The sequence below is a fragment of the Oikopleura dioica genome, chromosome 1, assembly GCF_907165135.1.
Source record: "Oikopleura dioica chromosome 1, OKI2018_I68_1.0, whole genome shotgun sequence".
Classification (NCBI taxonomy): Eukaryota; Metazoa; Chordata; class Appendicularia; order Copelata; family Oikopleuridae; genus Oikopleura; species Oikopleura dioica.
In genome coordinates, this window is record NC_137291.1 from 3193757 (window position 1) to 3208513 (window position 14757).

The following is a 14757-nucleotide window of genomic DNA, read 5'->3' on the forward strand; positions in this document are numbered from 1 at the left end:
ATCAGCTAATTATGGCGACGGGTGATCACCTTCAGCTCCTTCTTTTTTCTTCAAAGAGAAAACCGAGAATTGAAAAAAAATGAATGTCGGAAAGGTAAGTTCCCTTCTTTTTGCCTCTCAAGCAGTTGTCAATTGTAGCATGGAAAAATCTATGGCGATCAAGTTTCAATCCACAAAAAGCACTTATGCAAATTTCTGTTTGAAGTCAGTGAGGATAATATGAATATCAATTTTGGGTCCGAGATCTGTGAAGAATACACTCCCGTATATAATCAAGAAAAGCCTTTTGAAATCAATGACGATAAAATCGAATGAATAAATTAAAAAATATTTTTGTTCCCGAAATTTTTCAAAAAACTCTTGAAAAGACAACTCAACAATCGTCGGCGCAATCAAAACCGACTCTCAAGAAAACCACGAAAAGTAAGTTACCCCCCCCTTTCCCCCTCCTCTAAATCTCTTATAGAACTTGGGATCCAGTAGATACGACCCTGGTCATTCTGACCCTTGTTGGTTGGATGCTTCTATTGGTTGTTTGTTTCAACAAATTTGTCGACGTCCTGGCTTATCATGCTATTCGAAACGAGTCGCAAATTGACAAAAACTACCGAAAATATCTTCATGCGAGGGTTCAGATTGTCAAGCCTTCTGAGAGACGCAATGCTTTCGGTAAGATAGTTTTCTTTTAAAAAAGAAAAAAACCTATTTAGTAATTGAAAATAAAGATGCAAGAGACAGACGATCATCAGAGTTTCGACGAAGCCAATCAGAAATCGGTATGGTCTCTTGAAAAAACCCATAAAATCAATTGTTCAGGGGATGATTTTGACGATCTGGAATTTATGGATTGCCAAGAATTTACTGTTTTCTGACTGTTTCAAAACAAAACTGATGTTAATAAAATTCTTTGCAAAAAATTCAAAATATCTCAGACAAGAGAAGAGAAGTGAGTACATATGTATTTCGGGATATAAGAAACTACAGGAACATTAGCAACAGTATCTGCTGCGAGTCATATCATTTGCATTCAGTCTTATTGCAGCTCGTTTCGCAAGGAGTGCAGGTTTTTTCGTGCGTCTACAAAGAAAATTGTAAAAAATATTCGTAGAAAAAAAAATGAAAAATTTTTCGAAAAAGTACTCACGTGATTCTCTTTCGGAGCACAGCAGTGGTCTTCCTTGTGACAGTGCGTTTTTGGATCGTTTTCAATCATTGTCAATTTTTTTGTTCAAAAAAATTTTTCTTTTTTGACTCTGCTGAATCGACCTTCATTATATACTCTCTTCCCTCTCTGCTGCCCTCAGGAGATTACTCGCCCGCGGCCAGCGCATGTAATTGCATAACTGATGCTAAATTGACGGATAATGAGCCGTCCGTAATCCGATCACGCGACTTATTAGCCTTATTACGACGCAGAAAAGGCTGATTATTCAAAAGTTATTGAAACGAAAAGCATTTTCTCCGCTTCTTATTGCATCAAGCATGCATATTCCACCCGTCAATTATTCAAAAACGCTCAAAAAAGAGCTGCAACTGTACCTCCAAGGTCAGCCTGACCAAGCCTCGGGGGAAATTTGTTGACCGGTAAATATTCGTTCCAATCAAGTACTAAAATGAGCCATTCAGATCCAAAAATGGGTCGTTAAATTCATAAAATTCAAAAAAAGTACCGTTTTTTGAGATAAACAGGTCATAAAAATCTGTTTTCCGTGACGCCCGAAAAAACAATGAACCTAACAAAAGATACTTCAAAACTAGGGTTAATGAACAGAAGAACGATTCAGAGAAAATGGCTATTTGGAATTCTAGTGGCGCTTTCATTTTTTCTTTTATACAGTATCGCAGATCTCTTTCAAGGTAAACAATGCGATTTCGGCAGCTTGAAAAATATTTTAAGTTCGAAGATTCTCCATGAGCGAGATTACAGGGAAGAAATCGAAATCACCGAAATTTTCACTGCCCCAAAAACCGCTTCGAAAACCTGCCAAAAACCCGTCGAGGACATCATTTTCGTCAAAACCCACAAGACCGGCTCATCAACTCTCCAGAACATTATCCGAAGATTCGGAATGAAGAATAATTTGCCAATTGCCATGCCTGTTTCTGACGGAAATCGCTTCGAATACCCTTATTTCTTCAAAACAACTTTTATTAAAAAACTTCCGTCTGGGCAGAAACCGCGGATTATTGCGAATCATTTACGAGCGTCGAGAGAATTGTACGAAATTTTTCCGGAGGCGAAGAGGATCACAATCTTAAGGGACATACCGTCGTTGTATGAGGAATAGGATGAATGAGAAGTTATATTATATTATATTATATTATATTATATTATATTATATTATATTATATTATATTATATTATATTATATTATATTATATTATATTATATTATATTATATTATATTATATTATATTATATTATATTATATTATATTATATTATATTATATTATATTATATTATATTATATTATATTATATTATATTATATTATATTATATTATATTATATTATATTATATTATATTATATTATGAATCATCATCCCAAAATAAGAGCTCTTTCGGCTACTTCCGGTCAATAACCACTCCCTACAGAAAAGCTCAATCCTTGGAAGCCTTCTACTCTTCTCCCGAAAGATTCTGGAACGCAGACGAGCCATATGGAAACAAAGGAAATGATGTTTTCGCGCGAAACCATATGGCCTTCGATCTGGGTAGGGAACGCTCTATTCGAGCAATTTACAATTAAGATTTAATTATTCACATTGCAGGCATGCCATGGCTCAGTGAAAACAACGAGGAAAATATTTTGCAAGCGCTTGAGCAAACATTTGATTTGGTCTTGCTGACAGATTATTTCAAAGAAAGCATGGTCCTTCTCAAGAAAGAACTTTGCTGGGAGTGGGAGGATGTCCTATTTTTCGTCACAAACGAACGATCAGAAAAGCAGAAACTCTCACCGGAGCTAGAATCGAAAATGAGAAGCTGGAATCATTTGGACAACGCGATCTATGAACATTTCAGCAAAGTTTTCTGGCAGAAAATTGACGACTATGAAGGATTTGGAGAAGATTTGAAGATTTTGGAGGAAAAACTTGATGAAGTTAAAAAGACTTGTTTGGAGAAAGAATTTATTTGTGAGGAAAATGACCTTCAGTGTCAGTTTTCTTACGATCAAGTCAAGATCAAAAATTATCAGGTACGATTAAAGTGGCTCAATTAAGGGTGTCCCCATACAAATTTATGCTTTTGAATCGATCAACTTCTTTACATATTTTTTTTTCATCTATAAAATTCAGTTGTCGAAAGAAGGCGAAAAACTGGAGCTTTGTCGACTTATGGTCATGCCAGAACTTGAAATGTCAATAAAGATCTTCGAGTCCCAGTGGACCGGCTGGTACGATCTTTATGACGGCCAGGTTTGAAATATTCATCGTCTGCACTCACTTTTTCTCACTGAGCATCAATCATTCATCAGTTCTTTATTGTAGAAATATATTTGTACAGGCGGTAAATAAACAATTTAAAAATATACCATATCGTCAAGTTGAAGGTTGTTCGTTAAATGTTAATTTATTTCAAAATGCAGTTAGTACAGGAAAAGAATTGACACCTTTATAAAGCTTTTGCTTTCCACCGAAAGAAATCGGAATTTCTGTGAATTTTACGCTGTCCTCGAATTCATAAAGCTGAAAAAGCATAAATTATCAATCGTCCACATTCGAAAATAACCCTTATGTACTCAACGCTGAGATTTTTCGCCAGATCTAGATTCAATTGGCTAATTTTCCCAAAAGAATCCACAACTTCAAACGAGTACTCATTTCTCTGGTTCGCGTAGATTCCATCCAGAGCGATTGGCTCGCCTTTTTCTCTCTAGAAATTTTATCGATCGGAAAATTTTAGAGTTCTTGCCTTTTTGAGATGTTTCTCATTCGTAAGAAAGAACTCGAGTCGGTCGTTATCTTCATTCAAAATAACAAGAGTGGCTTGAGTGACGGAGTTGCTGAAGAATTTTTTCGCTGTCTTGATTTCAAATCTGTAAATTGTCGAAGGAATTTTGTTGGAGTCGGAGCTCGCTCGTGTTATTTCTTCGTGATTGTTGATGACGACATCTTTTTGAGATCAAGAAAAGCTGATTTTTTTTCAAAAAAGAAATAATTTTATTGATGATCATTCCTGAATGATATCTTCCTTCTTCCTCTACTGGTATCTCAGGAGCAAGAGGTAATGGTTCAACTTTCGAGTCTTCTTTGTAAATGACAGTATTTTCATTCTCCTTCCTTTCGACATTTTCGTAAAGATGAATTGACGAAGACCATCTGCTGCCACCAAGAGGCACTTTTTCCTATTCCGGTTTTTCTGACGCAAAAATTTCTGACCGAAAAAAGACAGAGGAAAAACCCGGGGGCGCTCGGTTAGAATACCAAAAATATTGGGTATTTGAATACCAAAAATTGATATTTGAATACCAAAATTGGTATTTGAATACCAATTTTTTCTAGCGGAAACAATTTTTTTCCCTGAAAAATATGTAAATCACCTCTAGAGCTTCCTAAAAAACAGGCCCGGAACGCACACTCAAATTTTTTGGCGGGCGAAATTAGTATTCTTTGGCGAATTTGGTATTTGAATACCAAAATTGGTATTTGAATACCAAAATTGGTATTTGAATACCAATTGGTATTCTAACCGAGCGTCTCCCGAAAAACCGTGCCTCTAAGTTTCGCTTGCGGACTTTGCACTTTTTCAAAACGCCCAGATCAGAGAACTCCGCCGGTAGCGCGCGACTGAACAGTAAATATCACCAACAGCCAGAATTTAATGCGAAAAGAGAAGTTATATAATCGCTTATATAATGGTTACTTTGACTCTTGAAGCACAGGAACTGACGGACGACTTATTTGAAGAGGCCGGGCAAAAACAGGTCGCTCGGACGATTTGTAGGAAAAATTTTCGCTGGGAAAATCGGATGTGTCAGCTTTTTCTGGTGCTTTTTCTAGCGCTGCTGGAGCTGGAATTCTTCATTAAAAAAAGCTAAAAAACTATGCTGGCTTACCGACAAAAGGAGTTATTTGAGAGAAATCTTCAGATGTATTTGACTCAAAAGATGATTTTCGTGACGTCGTTTTTGAGCATTTTATCTGGCAAGAAACCGTCACAGGACTTTCCCACTCGATCCCTTCCAATCCAGCGGAAGAACTTGTTTGAACAAGAAAAGATTTGAGATAACTTGGCTGCTGTCCACCCTGGTCGACAATTTTATACTTTGCAAATTTGTCCATCGCAGCACCGGATGTGAAGAAGATCGCCTTTTGCTCGTGAAACGGGGCGGTCGAATGCTGGTTGAAAAGCTCCACACGGTTCGATTCTTCTTTTGCAGCATCATCTTGAAGGAACAGCTCCTCGGATTTGGATAGTGAGTTGGCAATTTCGTCGCCGCAATTTGAATGGAGGACTTTTTGGTCTTAATATATTTCCTGACACTTCCGACATCGTTGACAACACTGACATTTGTGTAAAAAGCCAGATAGCCAGTATTTTTCATAATTTTAATGCGAATCTCAAAAACTTCCTGACCAACAGTTACAAAATTTCAGTTACGTAACAACCTCTTCAACTCGTTCAAACTTGACCAAAGACAACAGTTTCAAAATCTGCCCTTTCGCAGAATTTTCTTTTTTATTCGAAATTTCCAATTCGAAAAGAGGTCATTTCAAGGAGTGAACTCACTAAATGGGGTAACAACTGTATATTCTTTCCGCTCGGAACATCGAAAGACAAACACGTGACCGATCCTGTTTCTCCCGTCGCGTTTGTTCTTCTGCTTCATCGAACAAATATTTTATTCTGTTGGCAAATAACATAGCGAAGTTATCTTTATATTCCTTGAGCGACATTTCTCAGAAGAACTCTTTAAAAATATGGATGATTTTTTCAACGAAACAAGAGTTAACCAAATTGACCAAGAACCAATGAAACGAGAGAATACTAACACTCACGAACCCCTTATTCAGCAGTACCAATACCCAATAAGTCAGCCAATGGATGACTTTTTCGATAACCGACATTGGCAAAACGACGAAAACATGCAGGACTCCCCACAAGATCCCAATAATCAAACACCAAGTCCTTCGACTTCTCATGATTTTTTCGACCAACAACCTTCATTTGCCAACAACGAGCTTTCGTCTCCCCCTTCAAATCGCCGAGAAAAGCAAAGAGAGCCCTGTCCAGTCTGTGGCGACGTTGTGTCTGGATATCACTACGGAATACTGAGCTGCGAGAGTTGCAAGGGATTCTTTAAGCGGATCGTTCAGCTGAATAAGAAATACTATTGCTCGAATAATGATCAATGTACGATCACGAAGACAACGAGGAAGAAGTGCTCTTCTTGCAGATACAACGTAAGTTTCTGCTCATCCCTTTTCTGATTGGCAATTTTCATTCTAGAAATGTATCCTTCTTGGAATGAAGCGCGAAGCCCTGAGAATCGGCGGTAATCGAGGCGGCCGATCTGCGCTGAAAGAAGAATACGATAAAGACCGAGCAAATCGCAAGAAAAAACGACTCGTCAGTTCCAGCTCGGACCAGAATCATAACGAACATCCTTTTCAACCGCTGGAAATGAAAAATGAAATGACCGATTTTGACCCAAAACCGGCCAATTTTCTGACAAGCTTTGACTCGATCCTTGGAATGACGAATTTGGACATCATTAAGGATATCACATCGTCTTGGATTCCCGAAGAACAAGTCGCGGAAAGAGTAAGGAGGGGTGAAATGCTGGTTTCTAGAGATTTTTAAGGCGCGAAAAGCGGTTGAAGGGATGATTTTCGTGAACAAATACAGTGTGATCGATCACGTGATACGAATGGACGAACAGGTGTTGTTTTCAAAAGTGCTTTGGGCAAAACAAACTGCTGCTTTTAGAGAGTTGTCTACTGATGATCAGGTATTTTTCAACCTGATGCATGATGACAATTTTAAAGGTCAAAGCCCTCTGTAAATCCTGGCCGCATGTCATGTGCCTTGACCAAATCTACCGCCAACTTTGGTTCTCTGACGAAAAGCATCTCCTCCTTGTCTCCGGGCGAAAAATTTCCCAGGAGAGCTTCTCGACTTATTTTGACCCCGGAGCGCAGAAAATGGCAGAAGAGATAATGAGGATTACGACTATTTACAAAAAGCTTAGGATTGATCGGACAGAGCTTATTTGCTTGATGATGTTTTCTATGTTCATTTTGGACGAACGGGTAGGTAGCAAAAGGAAAAATATGGTCTGAATGTCTTCTAGCCACAGCATCAGCTGATTGCAGAACGAATCAAATCATGTTTACTGGATCATATTCAAACTCATTTTTCCGACCAGCCAGCGAGATTTCATGAATTAATGAATGCTTTCAGAGGTAAGAAAAAATCTACAAAAAAAGATAAAAATTCTGATAAAAAATATTTCTAGAAACATCCGAGCTCGCGCGAATAGGAACCGAATGGTTTCGCGAAAAGAAGCTCTACGGAATGATCCCAAGCACCTACATTCTATCCGAAGTCCTCGACAATGGAAACTCTTTAATGCAAGCATAAGACCTTTCCTATTTTGTACAAAGCGCCGCTTCTCAATTCGTCTGCATCGCTTCTTTCGCTCGAATCTTTGAAACAAATAAGTAAATAAATCAAAAATGAATAAACCCACTGTAGTAGAATTTTCCAGCGTCATTTTCTGTCGAAACAAAAAGGCCAGTTAGTTCTTGGTGGGTCAGATTTTGGTGGTAGTTTACTTGATTGTTGAGGCGGACTTTGACGAATTTGACGGAGCCGATTTCCGGGGCTTCGATTTCGAAGGCTTCAAGAGTCGAAGATTTAAAAGAAGATCCAATCGAGCAATTCACCCATTTCGTCTCTTGTCCATTTTGACCAAAAAGCTTGACTTGTAAAACTTCTCCATTCTCTTTATTTATCGCAATTCCTTCCGGACCGGTAGTGATTGAAATTATATAAATCATCCGTTTTCTCTTCGCCGCTTTTTTGTTGTTTTTGAAAGAGAGATTTTATTGAGGAGATGCGAGCTGACAAGGCCGTTTTTACGACTGGAGTGGTGAAAGAGATTTTAACTGACAGTTTGCTTCATCAATAACAAGTCAAATTAAAGTCACGACTGAATTTGATTTTCAAACTTAAAAAAATTCGATTAAAATTTTTCATCAATTAAATGGCGACAAAAGGGACTTTACTGTAATACGGTCTCATGAAATCTCTCCGTCTTCGTAAAGCTTTGTCTACTCATCGTTATTATTTGCCAAACGAATGTGATTCGTATCCCCGATCAAATATTGTAAATTCGAAAGAACAGAAAAGAGAGAAAATGTCTGAATATTCCCACTCTGAATTCACAGAACCTGCTCCTGAGAGTTTTGTTTCGTATGAAAAAGAATCTGGCGATTCAAGAGCTTGTCAAGGTATTTTTTTAGCAAAAGTTTTGCATTCATTCTTTCATAAGCTCTCTCGAAAGAAGAAATTACATTTCTTATAAGACAAGAAATGGGCTTTTATGAAACTGAACTAACAAGCCTGAAAAGAGAGCAGTATCAACTACGAAAGAAGAATGACGAGCTCGTCGAAAAAGTTAGCGATCTTGAGAATCAAAATGAGAATCAGAAGCTGACAATCTCTGCTTTGGAAGAGAGAATTGAATTGAATCACGAGAATCAAGCCCTTAGCCAGAAGACAATCGAAACATTGGAAAATATGTTTAGCGTTTTGGAGAAAAAGTATCAATCTGCTATCCAAGGTCAAAAGAACCTCACTGAAACGATCGAAAATTTGAAGAATCAAGTCGAATTTTTAAATTCTATTGAGCCTGATTCCGAAGAAAATACAGAAAACGTCTACGATCTTGTCTACGAAAATCCAAGAAAAAGCAAAAACGATGAGATAAACACGAAAATGGAAACCCTTGCAATCCCAGCAATTCAAAAACCAATACATAGTAGCCTCCCACCTAAACCGAATCTTTTCAAATATCATACTCGTGACGATGTCGAACCATTTTTGAATGCCCTGAAAGATGACACAACTAACTTGAGTTTCAAAGTTTTGTTTTCAAAGCCAAATAATGAGGAGTTTTTCAAAGGAACCTTCGGGATTTACTACTATCCACGACTTTATCACACTCAGGCTGATGAAAAATTCTCTTCATTGGATATGGATTGGAGACGTTGGTTCGCGAAAGAGACAGTTACTATGAATTGGTTTTCATCCTGTATTCGCCTATTGACAGAAAGCTGTACTTGCAAGCTAGCTTTGATGGTGATAACAAATTGGATCCAAGGAAAATATTGAGTTCGAGAGATCGAGCTATTAAAGACTCAGGAACAATTAAAATTGACTCAGATAATCTAAATTTTGTGCGACTGAAAATCGACGTCCCAAAGCAAAGTTTCACAAAACAAATTGTTACGTATTATGTTTCATCTGACTGTCTCATATAGTTTTAACAAATACATGAGCATATTTCTGATGATCTGCTGCAATAAAGACAATTTTATTATACAATAACGTTATGTTTTGTATTTGAGGGCATTTTCAGGATCATATTTGATCTTTTTGATCTCGTCTTTCGTCAGTCCGTAGGAGCTGAATCGATCGTCGGTGATATTGTCCAACTGTCCCTTGTGCTTTCGCTTCTTCTTTATCTTCTTCTCCTTCTTTTCAACTTCCTGCGCCGGCTCTTCTTCGCTCTTTTCTTCCTGAAAACAATCAGTTATCTCCGACATCAAGAAAAAAGCCTAACCTGGTCCTCGCCTTCTTCCAAAAGCTGTCTTTCCTTCAGCTTTCTTCGCCGTTTCGAATTAATCTTTCGATTCTTCTTCGGCTCCTGGGCCTTTTCAACCTCGTATTCGTCCCCATAAATACTTTTGAAGATCTGTTTCTTTTTCGCTTCGATCTTTTTCGGGTTCGTCCAGAATTTGTTCTTCGTAAATCCATCGTCTTGAAAGAAAGAATAAAAATACAGTCAAAAGAGTGACTCCCTACCTTTCCATTGAGTGACTCTCTTCAAACCGACCCACTGATTCAGCTCTGCATCTGTAGCATTCAGTAGCTCATCAGCTGTTAGTCCATAATCTTCCTTGTCAACCTCCCTAAAAACGACAATAGAAGACCACCACTTCCCTTTTTATCCTCCTACCGATATCTAAACTTGCAGGCAGTGTCGCCGACCATATCAACTTGATAGTCCAGCTCGTCGATTTCTTTGGCAATTTCGGGGAACTTTTCTTTCGCTTCTTCGTAATCATCTGTCTCGCGAATTCGTCCACGGCCACCGCGCTTCTTTTTCTGCTTTCGTTCCTTTTTCGCTTTTCGTTTTGTTTCTGCCTGTTCTTCTTCCCATTCTTCCAGGTCGGAAAAGACCGGCTAAAAACGTCACAAGTCATATCAAGTGTAGAAAAGCGGGCATACCTTTATGAGCTCTCCATTTTCGTCGAATTCGTCTTCTCCTAAATTCGCAGCTAGCTTTTCCACGAGTTCTTCGTGCTTGTCCGGGTCAAAATCGCCCTTCAACAAGCTCGGATCGATGTCGATATCGGACACTCCAAGCGCTAGAAAAGAAGGAAGATAAGGCTAAGGAGAGAATGAGGCATTTCTTACCGGACTTGAGCTCTTCCATTTTCGCCATGAGTTCTTCTTCTTTGATGTGTTTCATTCTAGCCATATTTTCTTTGTATTCCTTTTCTTTCTTCATTTTGCGTTCTTTCTTTTCCTGTCGTTTCTTTGCTTTTGCTTCTGACTTCGTATCCTAAAGAAAATTGTCAGAAAAGACAATTCTAGCGCTTTTAAATCCCAAAATCGAGAAGCTGCAAGCGGCTTCCTGATCTCAAGAAATACAGAATGGCTACTGTAGTTAGCGAAATACCTGTCGCAAGCTGTCAGGAACACCATTTCTCGGGTAAGCTTTTGGTTCCCTCGATTCTTCTCGCTCAAACTTCGTTTTCAAAACGTCGACAGATTCTTTGACTTCGTCTGTTTCAAGTTTTCTCGACGAAAAGAGGTCTTCTCCGTCGCTTTCTTCCTCCTCGGACGATTCTTGAGCTGCTTTGCCGTTTTCTTTGTGGTATTTCAGCGCGACAAGTTCTTCTCCAGAAGAATAATCTACAAAAATGGTGAAAAAGCGAAGAAAAGTCGGTCTTACCTTGATCAGATTCATCTTCATTCCAAGCCGCATTCATCAAATACTGCTTGACAAACTTTTCCTTTTCGTCCAAGTTCTTATTCGCCAGCAAATCCCAGTCAATGTCCTTTTCTGTCGCGACGCCGGACTTGATCGCTTTCTTCGAAAAGATTTCATCCTCGGAATCGGAGCCAGAATCGGACTCGGCGAGTTTTGCGAATTCGGACTTGATTTCTTCTTGTTCTTCCTGAATAAATCTCATGAATTGGAACTCCATTCACTCACGTACCTTATGCGATTTCCCACTCGTAGACGGTCTGGTCAATTCTTCCATTTCTTCAGCTTCTTCATCGACGATTCCGCCCTTCTTCAGCACCACATTTCTTTCGTAATCTTTCAAAGTCAAGGATTTCTCTGTTTTCGTCTTTTCGTTTTCATCCTCTTCAGAATCAGTTTCATAAAATTTCGTTTTGGAATCGTAAATCGACGGGTCGTTTCGTTTCAACGCATCCAGCGCTAGAATTTGATAGGTTTTGAGGGAGAATCAAGGGCAAATTTTACTTTTTAAAAAGCCAAGAGTAGATTTTTTTGGTGAACTGCGGGTCTTCCTCTTCTTCCTCGGAAGTTGATTCTTCATCTGATGACCCAAAGCGGTCTTTGAAGCGCTAGAATTATTTTCTCTTATCAATTATTCGCGCTGAAAATAGTACCTGTAATGTCTCTTTTCGTCTGTACGAGTCATAATGATCTGCAAATTTTTTGTTCACTTTGAATCCCATTATTCTCGTTTTTTCTTATTTCTCTATTTTTTCTGAAAAAATGGATTTTAATTTTTTTCCTTAGAGAGAAAATTGAGGCCAATAAGAGCGCGCCGCGCGCTATTTGAATATCTGAGGAAGCAAATCTAGAGAAACCGCTTGAAATTGGTCAATTCGGGGAGCTCTAGTTAGCAAGTTTTTCTAAAAGTATTTTTTTTTGTTAGAAATTCTATATTTTTATTTTGAAAAATGGCAAATCATCTAAAACAGAAAGTATCAACAACGCAACGGAAAACGAATATCAAGTATCAACAAAGTGGTTAAACTTGCACGACATATCATTAGAGCTCTCTATTGCAAGAGTGCTGAATTTCGCTCATGAACTCATCTAGTGGCGAGGGCGACTTCCGAAGTCGTCAAATTCAAAAACGAATGTGTTTCTCAATTTTTTTCAGAGAGAACTATTTTCATTTAACAATGAAGATAAAGGTATTTCAAGAGATTTTAATGAATAATTTTATTTTATTTAGATATTCTTTTTGCTTTTCTCTTCGATTGCGAGTAAATCGCTGAGCATTCCATCAGCTTCCGCATGGAAAGAAATTCTTGAAGCCTACGACACTGTCCTCGAAAAGGTCTCTCAAGAAGAAAGTGATTGCCTCGCCGTCACACCGAAGAAAATACGAGCCTTCTTCGAAAGAGTCGAGAATTTTCCTGCAAGAGTGAAAGATGACTGCGCTGAGTTTGCCGGATCCGGCAACGAGAATGACTTCATCCGTCCATCAGTCGACAATCCTAACAGGATAGAAATGATGCACAATTTTTACGAATCGATTAAGAGTTTTCACAACGCTTTCGTCTGCATGGACGGTAATACGAACAAAAAATGGCGATCGAAAATCATGGTTCGCTACATCAATCGACAAATTAGATGGACAGAAAAAAGAGGATGCGGAGAGAACGAAAAAACGCCTGAAGAACAGCTAAAACTCTTGCTTGAATCAACTGGTTGGAAACCTTTTTGTTTCACTGGAGAAGCGATTGAGACTTTTTGTAACCCAGAAAGGATCGAGAAACTCGCTCTTCCTCACAAAATGAAGTGTCCTATCTAGGGTGGGTCACTTTTCTAACAATTTTTCTGTACGCTTTGTTTTTTGAGCTTATCTGATAGAGCTCGTTGCGCTGATCATTTTGAGCCCTCAAATACCTCCATACCCTTCCGGGAAAATACTTTTGCAGAATCTGGGAAATCATGAAAATTGAAAAATTTTGGTCAAATTAGAGTCAATTCCGGTATAGTCAGAGCTTTAAAATGTGTATAAGATAAGTTCCTGTAGTTTCCCGGAGTAGATTCGGGTATCGAATTGACGAGCTTGACGAGTTCTATCTGATGACGTCATAATATCACGTGATATGGGGGTGTGCCCAAAAGTTATTCTAGAAAAACCATTTTTTCGAACATGAATTTTTCAAAAAAGAACCCCAAAAAAATTTTTTTTCCGAATCTATTGAAAAAAGTTCTTTATTCGGGTCAGATCTATCACCTGATAAAATTAAATCAAGTTCGGAAGACCAATCATGAAAGTGACCCACTCTAGTCCTATCTTTTCTGAATGCATCGAACCTACCACTAGCCCAAGTATACTTCTTGGAAAATAAACTCATTTTTTTTTTATTTTGTCGGCTTATTTTATGCTTTAAAGTTTATTCGTGTGTTTTCAATTTTACATAGAAATCAGTCGAATCTGCTCAGAGCTCATTTGTTCAACTTTGTACTTTTTCGTGATATCGTCGTGTCTCGCACTCCAGGCGGCGCCGATCTTCGGCACTTGCTGGAAAAACTCAATTAGTCCGATGAAAACTGTGATCAAGCCAGTAATGAACATGATCCAAATCGCGATCGTCTTCTGATGCGGGCGGGAGATGTAGCAAGTGACGATGTTGCTGAATGGTTCACGATCTATTGGCTTGTCGAAAAGGTTGTAAAAGTACCATTTCTTTCGGACATCGGCATTACCAAGTCCACTTAGCTGAGCAGGCATGCGCAGAGTTGCAAATTTTGCTTTATTTTCGCTGAGCTGAGCTGAGCTGAGTGAGAAATTCTCTGAGCTGAGCTGAGCTGGCCTATTTCGGAGCTCACTGAGCTGAGCTAGCCATTTTCAGAGGTCATTGAGCTGAGCTGAGCTGAGCAGACCTTTTTTAAGGTAGTTGAGCTGAGCAGACCCAAATTCGAGCTGAGCTGAGCTGAGTGAGCTGATTTGAGCTATTTTTTAGTAGTGAAATTGTGTTAAAATCATTGAGCTGAGCTGAATGATACTTGTCTGAGCTGAGCTGAGCAGATAAATTCATTTTCGTAAATCAGTGAGCTGAGTTGAGCTGAGTGACTGCTCAGCTCACTCAGCCAGCTCAGCTCACTCAGCTCAGCAAATTTGCAACTCTGGGCACGCGATGCATGAAAATGATCGTCTTGTCGAGCTCTACATTGGCATCTAGGTCTCAACCCTTTTCATCCATTTATTCTCGAAATCAATATTTTCAGAAAACAGCTGATTTCAAAAAAGGCTGAAAAAAAATAAATTTCAAGGGTTCATACCATGATGCCGATGTAAAGTTCGACAAGACGATTATCTTCATGTATCGCTCAGAAATCTTTATTGAAAATCGTCTTAGGAATCGAGTCCATTCGGGGAACTAAGAAGAAAATAAGAAGGTTTTTTAACTTATTTTTACAAACATAAGAGTAGGCTGTTTTCAAAAACAATAAGATGAGTTTTTAGAGAGCTATTTAACTTCGAATTGACAAATATCTTCTACGTTCAAAAATGGC

General features: G+C 38.6%; 6 protein-coding genes across 6 annotated transcripts; 4 read left to right on the forward strand and 2 right to left on the reverse strand.

The window, feature by feature from the left end:
• Positions 1–1789: 1789 nt before the first annotated feature.
• On the forward strand, positions 1790–3541 carry LOC145711564 (galactosylceramide sulfotransferase-like). Its single transcript, XM_081789256.1, has 5 exons — positions 1790–1857; positions 1898–2099; positions 2557–2716; positions 2774–3201; positions 3302–3541. The coding sequence occupies exons 1-5, from the start codon at positions 1790–1792 to the stop codon at positions 3425–3427; spliced, it is 984 nt and encodes a 327-aa protein (XP_081645382.1). The 3' UTR covers positions 3428–3541.
• A 1018-nt stretch (positions 3542–4559) lies between these two features.
• LOC145697592 (uncharacterized) lies at positions 4560–5550 on the reverse strand. Its single transcript, XM_081774815.1, has 3 exons — positions 5062–5550; positions 4869–5016; positions 4560–4792 (listed from the first exon to the last, which is right to left on the reverse strand). The coding sequence occupies exons 1-3, from the start codon at positions 5285–5287 to the stop codon at positions 4606–4608; spliced, it is 561 nt and encodes a 186-aa protein (XP_081630941.1). The 5' UTR covers positions 5288–5550; the 3' UTR covers positions 4560–4605.
• Positions 5551–5885: 335 nt separating this feature from the next.
• On the forward strand, positions 5886–7661 carry LOC145697581 (nuclear receptor subfamily 5 group A member 2-like). Its single transcript, XM_081774805.1, has 6 exons — positions 5886–6409; positions 6456–6770; positions 6811–6957; positions 6995–7258; positions 7300–7411; positions 7465–7661. Exons 1-6 carry the CDS (start codon positions 5927–5929, stop codon positions 7587–7589), a joined length of 1446 nt encoding a protein of 481 aa, XP_081630931.1. The 5' UTR covers positions 5886–5926; the 3' UTR covers positions 7590–7661.
• Positions 7662–8361: 700 nt separating this feature from the next.
• LOC145711565 (uncharacterized) lies at positions 8362–9344 on the forward strand. The gene is made up of 2 exons (XM_081789257.1): positions 8362–8461; positions 8503–9344. Exons 1-2 carry the CDS (start codon positions 8368–8370, stop codon positions 9342–9344), a joined length of 936 nt encoding a protein of 311 aa, XP_081645383.1. The 5' UTR covers positions 8362–8367.
• A 181-nt stretch (positions 9345–9525) lies between these two features.
• LOC145708304 (protein KRI1 homolog) lies at positions 9526–12017 on the reverse strand. The gene is made up of 11 exons (XM_081785964.1): positions 11883–12017; positions 11734–11837; positions 11462–11688; positions 11194–11419; positions 10918–11153; positions 10653–10800; positions 10464–10603; positions 10192–10418; positions 10038–10144; positions 9796–9992; positions 9526–9751 (listed from the first exon to the last, which is right to left on the reverse strand). The coding sequence occupies exons 1-11, from the start codon at positions 11912–11914 to the stop codon at positions 9563–9565; spliced, it is 1833 nt and encodes a 610-aa protein (XP_081642090.1). The 5' UTR covers positions 11915–12017; the 3' UTR covers positions 9526–9562.
• A 364-nt stretch (positions 12018–12381) lies between these two features.
• LOC145702961 (uncharacterized) lies at positions 12382–13575 on the forward strand. Its single transcript, XM_081780264.1, has 2 exons — positions 12382–12419; positions 12461–13575. The coding sequence occupies exons 1-2, from the start codon at positions 12408–12410 to the stop codon at positions 13040–13042; spliced, it is 594 nt and encodes a 197-aa protein (XP_081636390.1). The 5' UTR covers positions 12382–12407; the 3' UTR covers positions 13043–13575.
• Positions 13576–14757: the final 1182 nt, after the last annotated feature.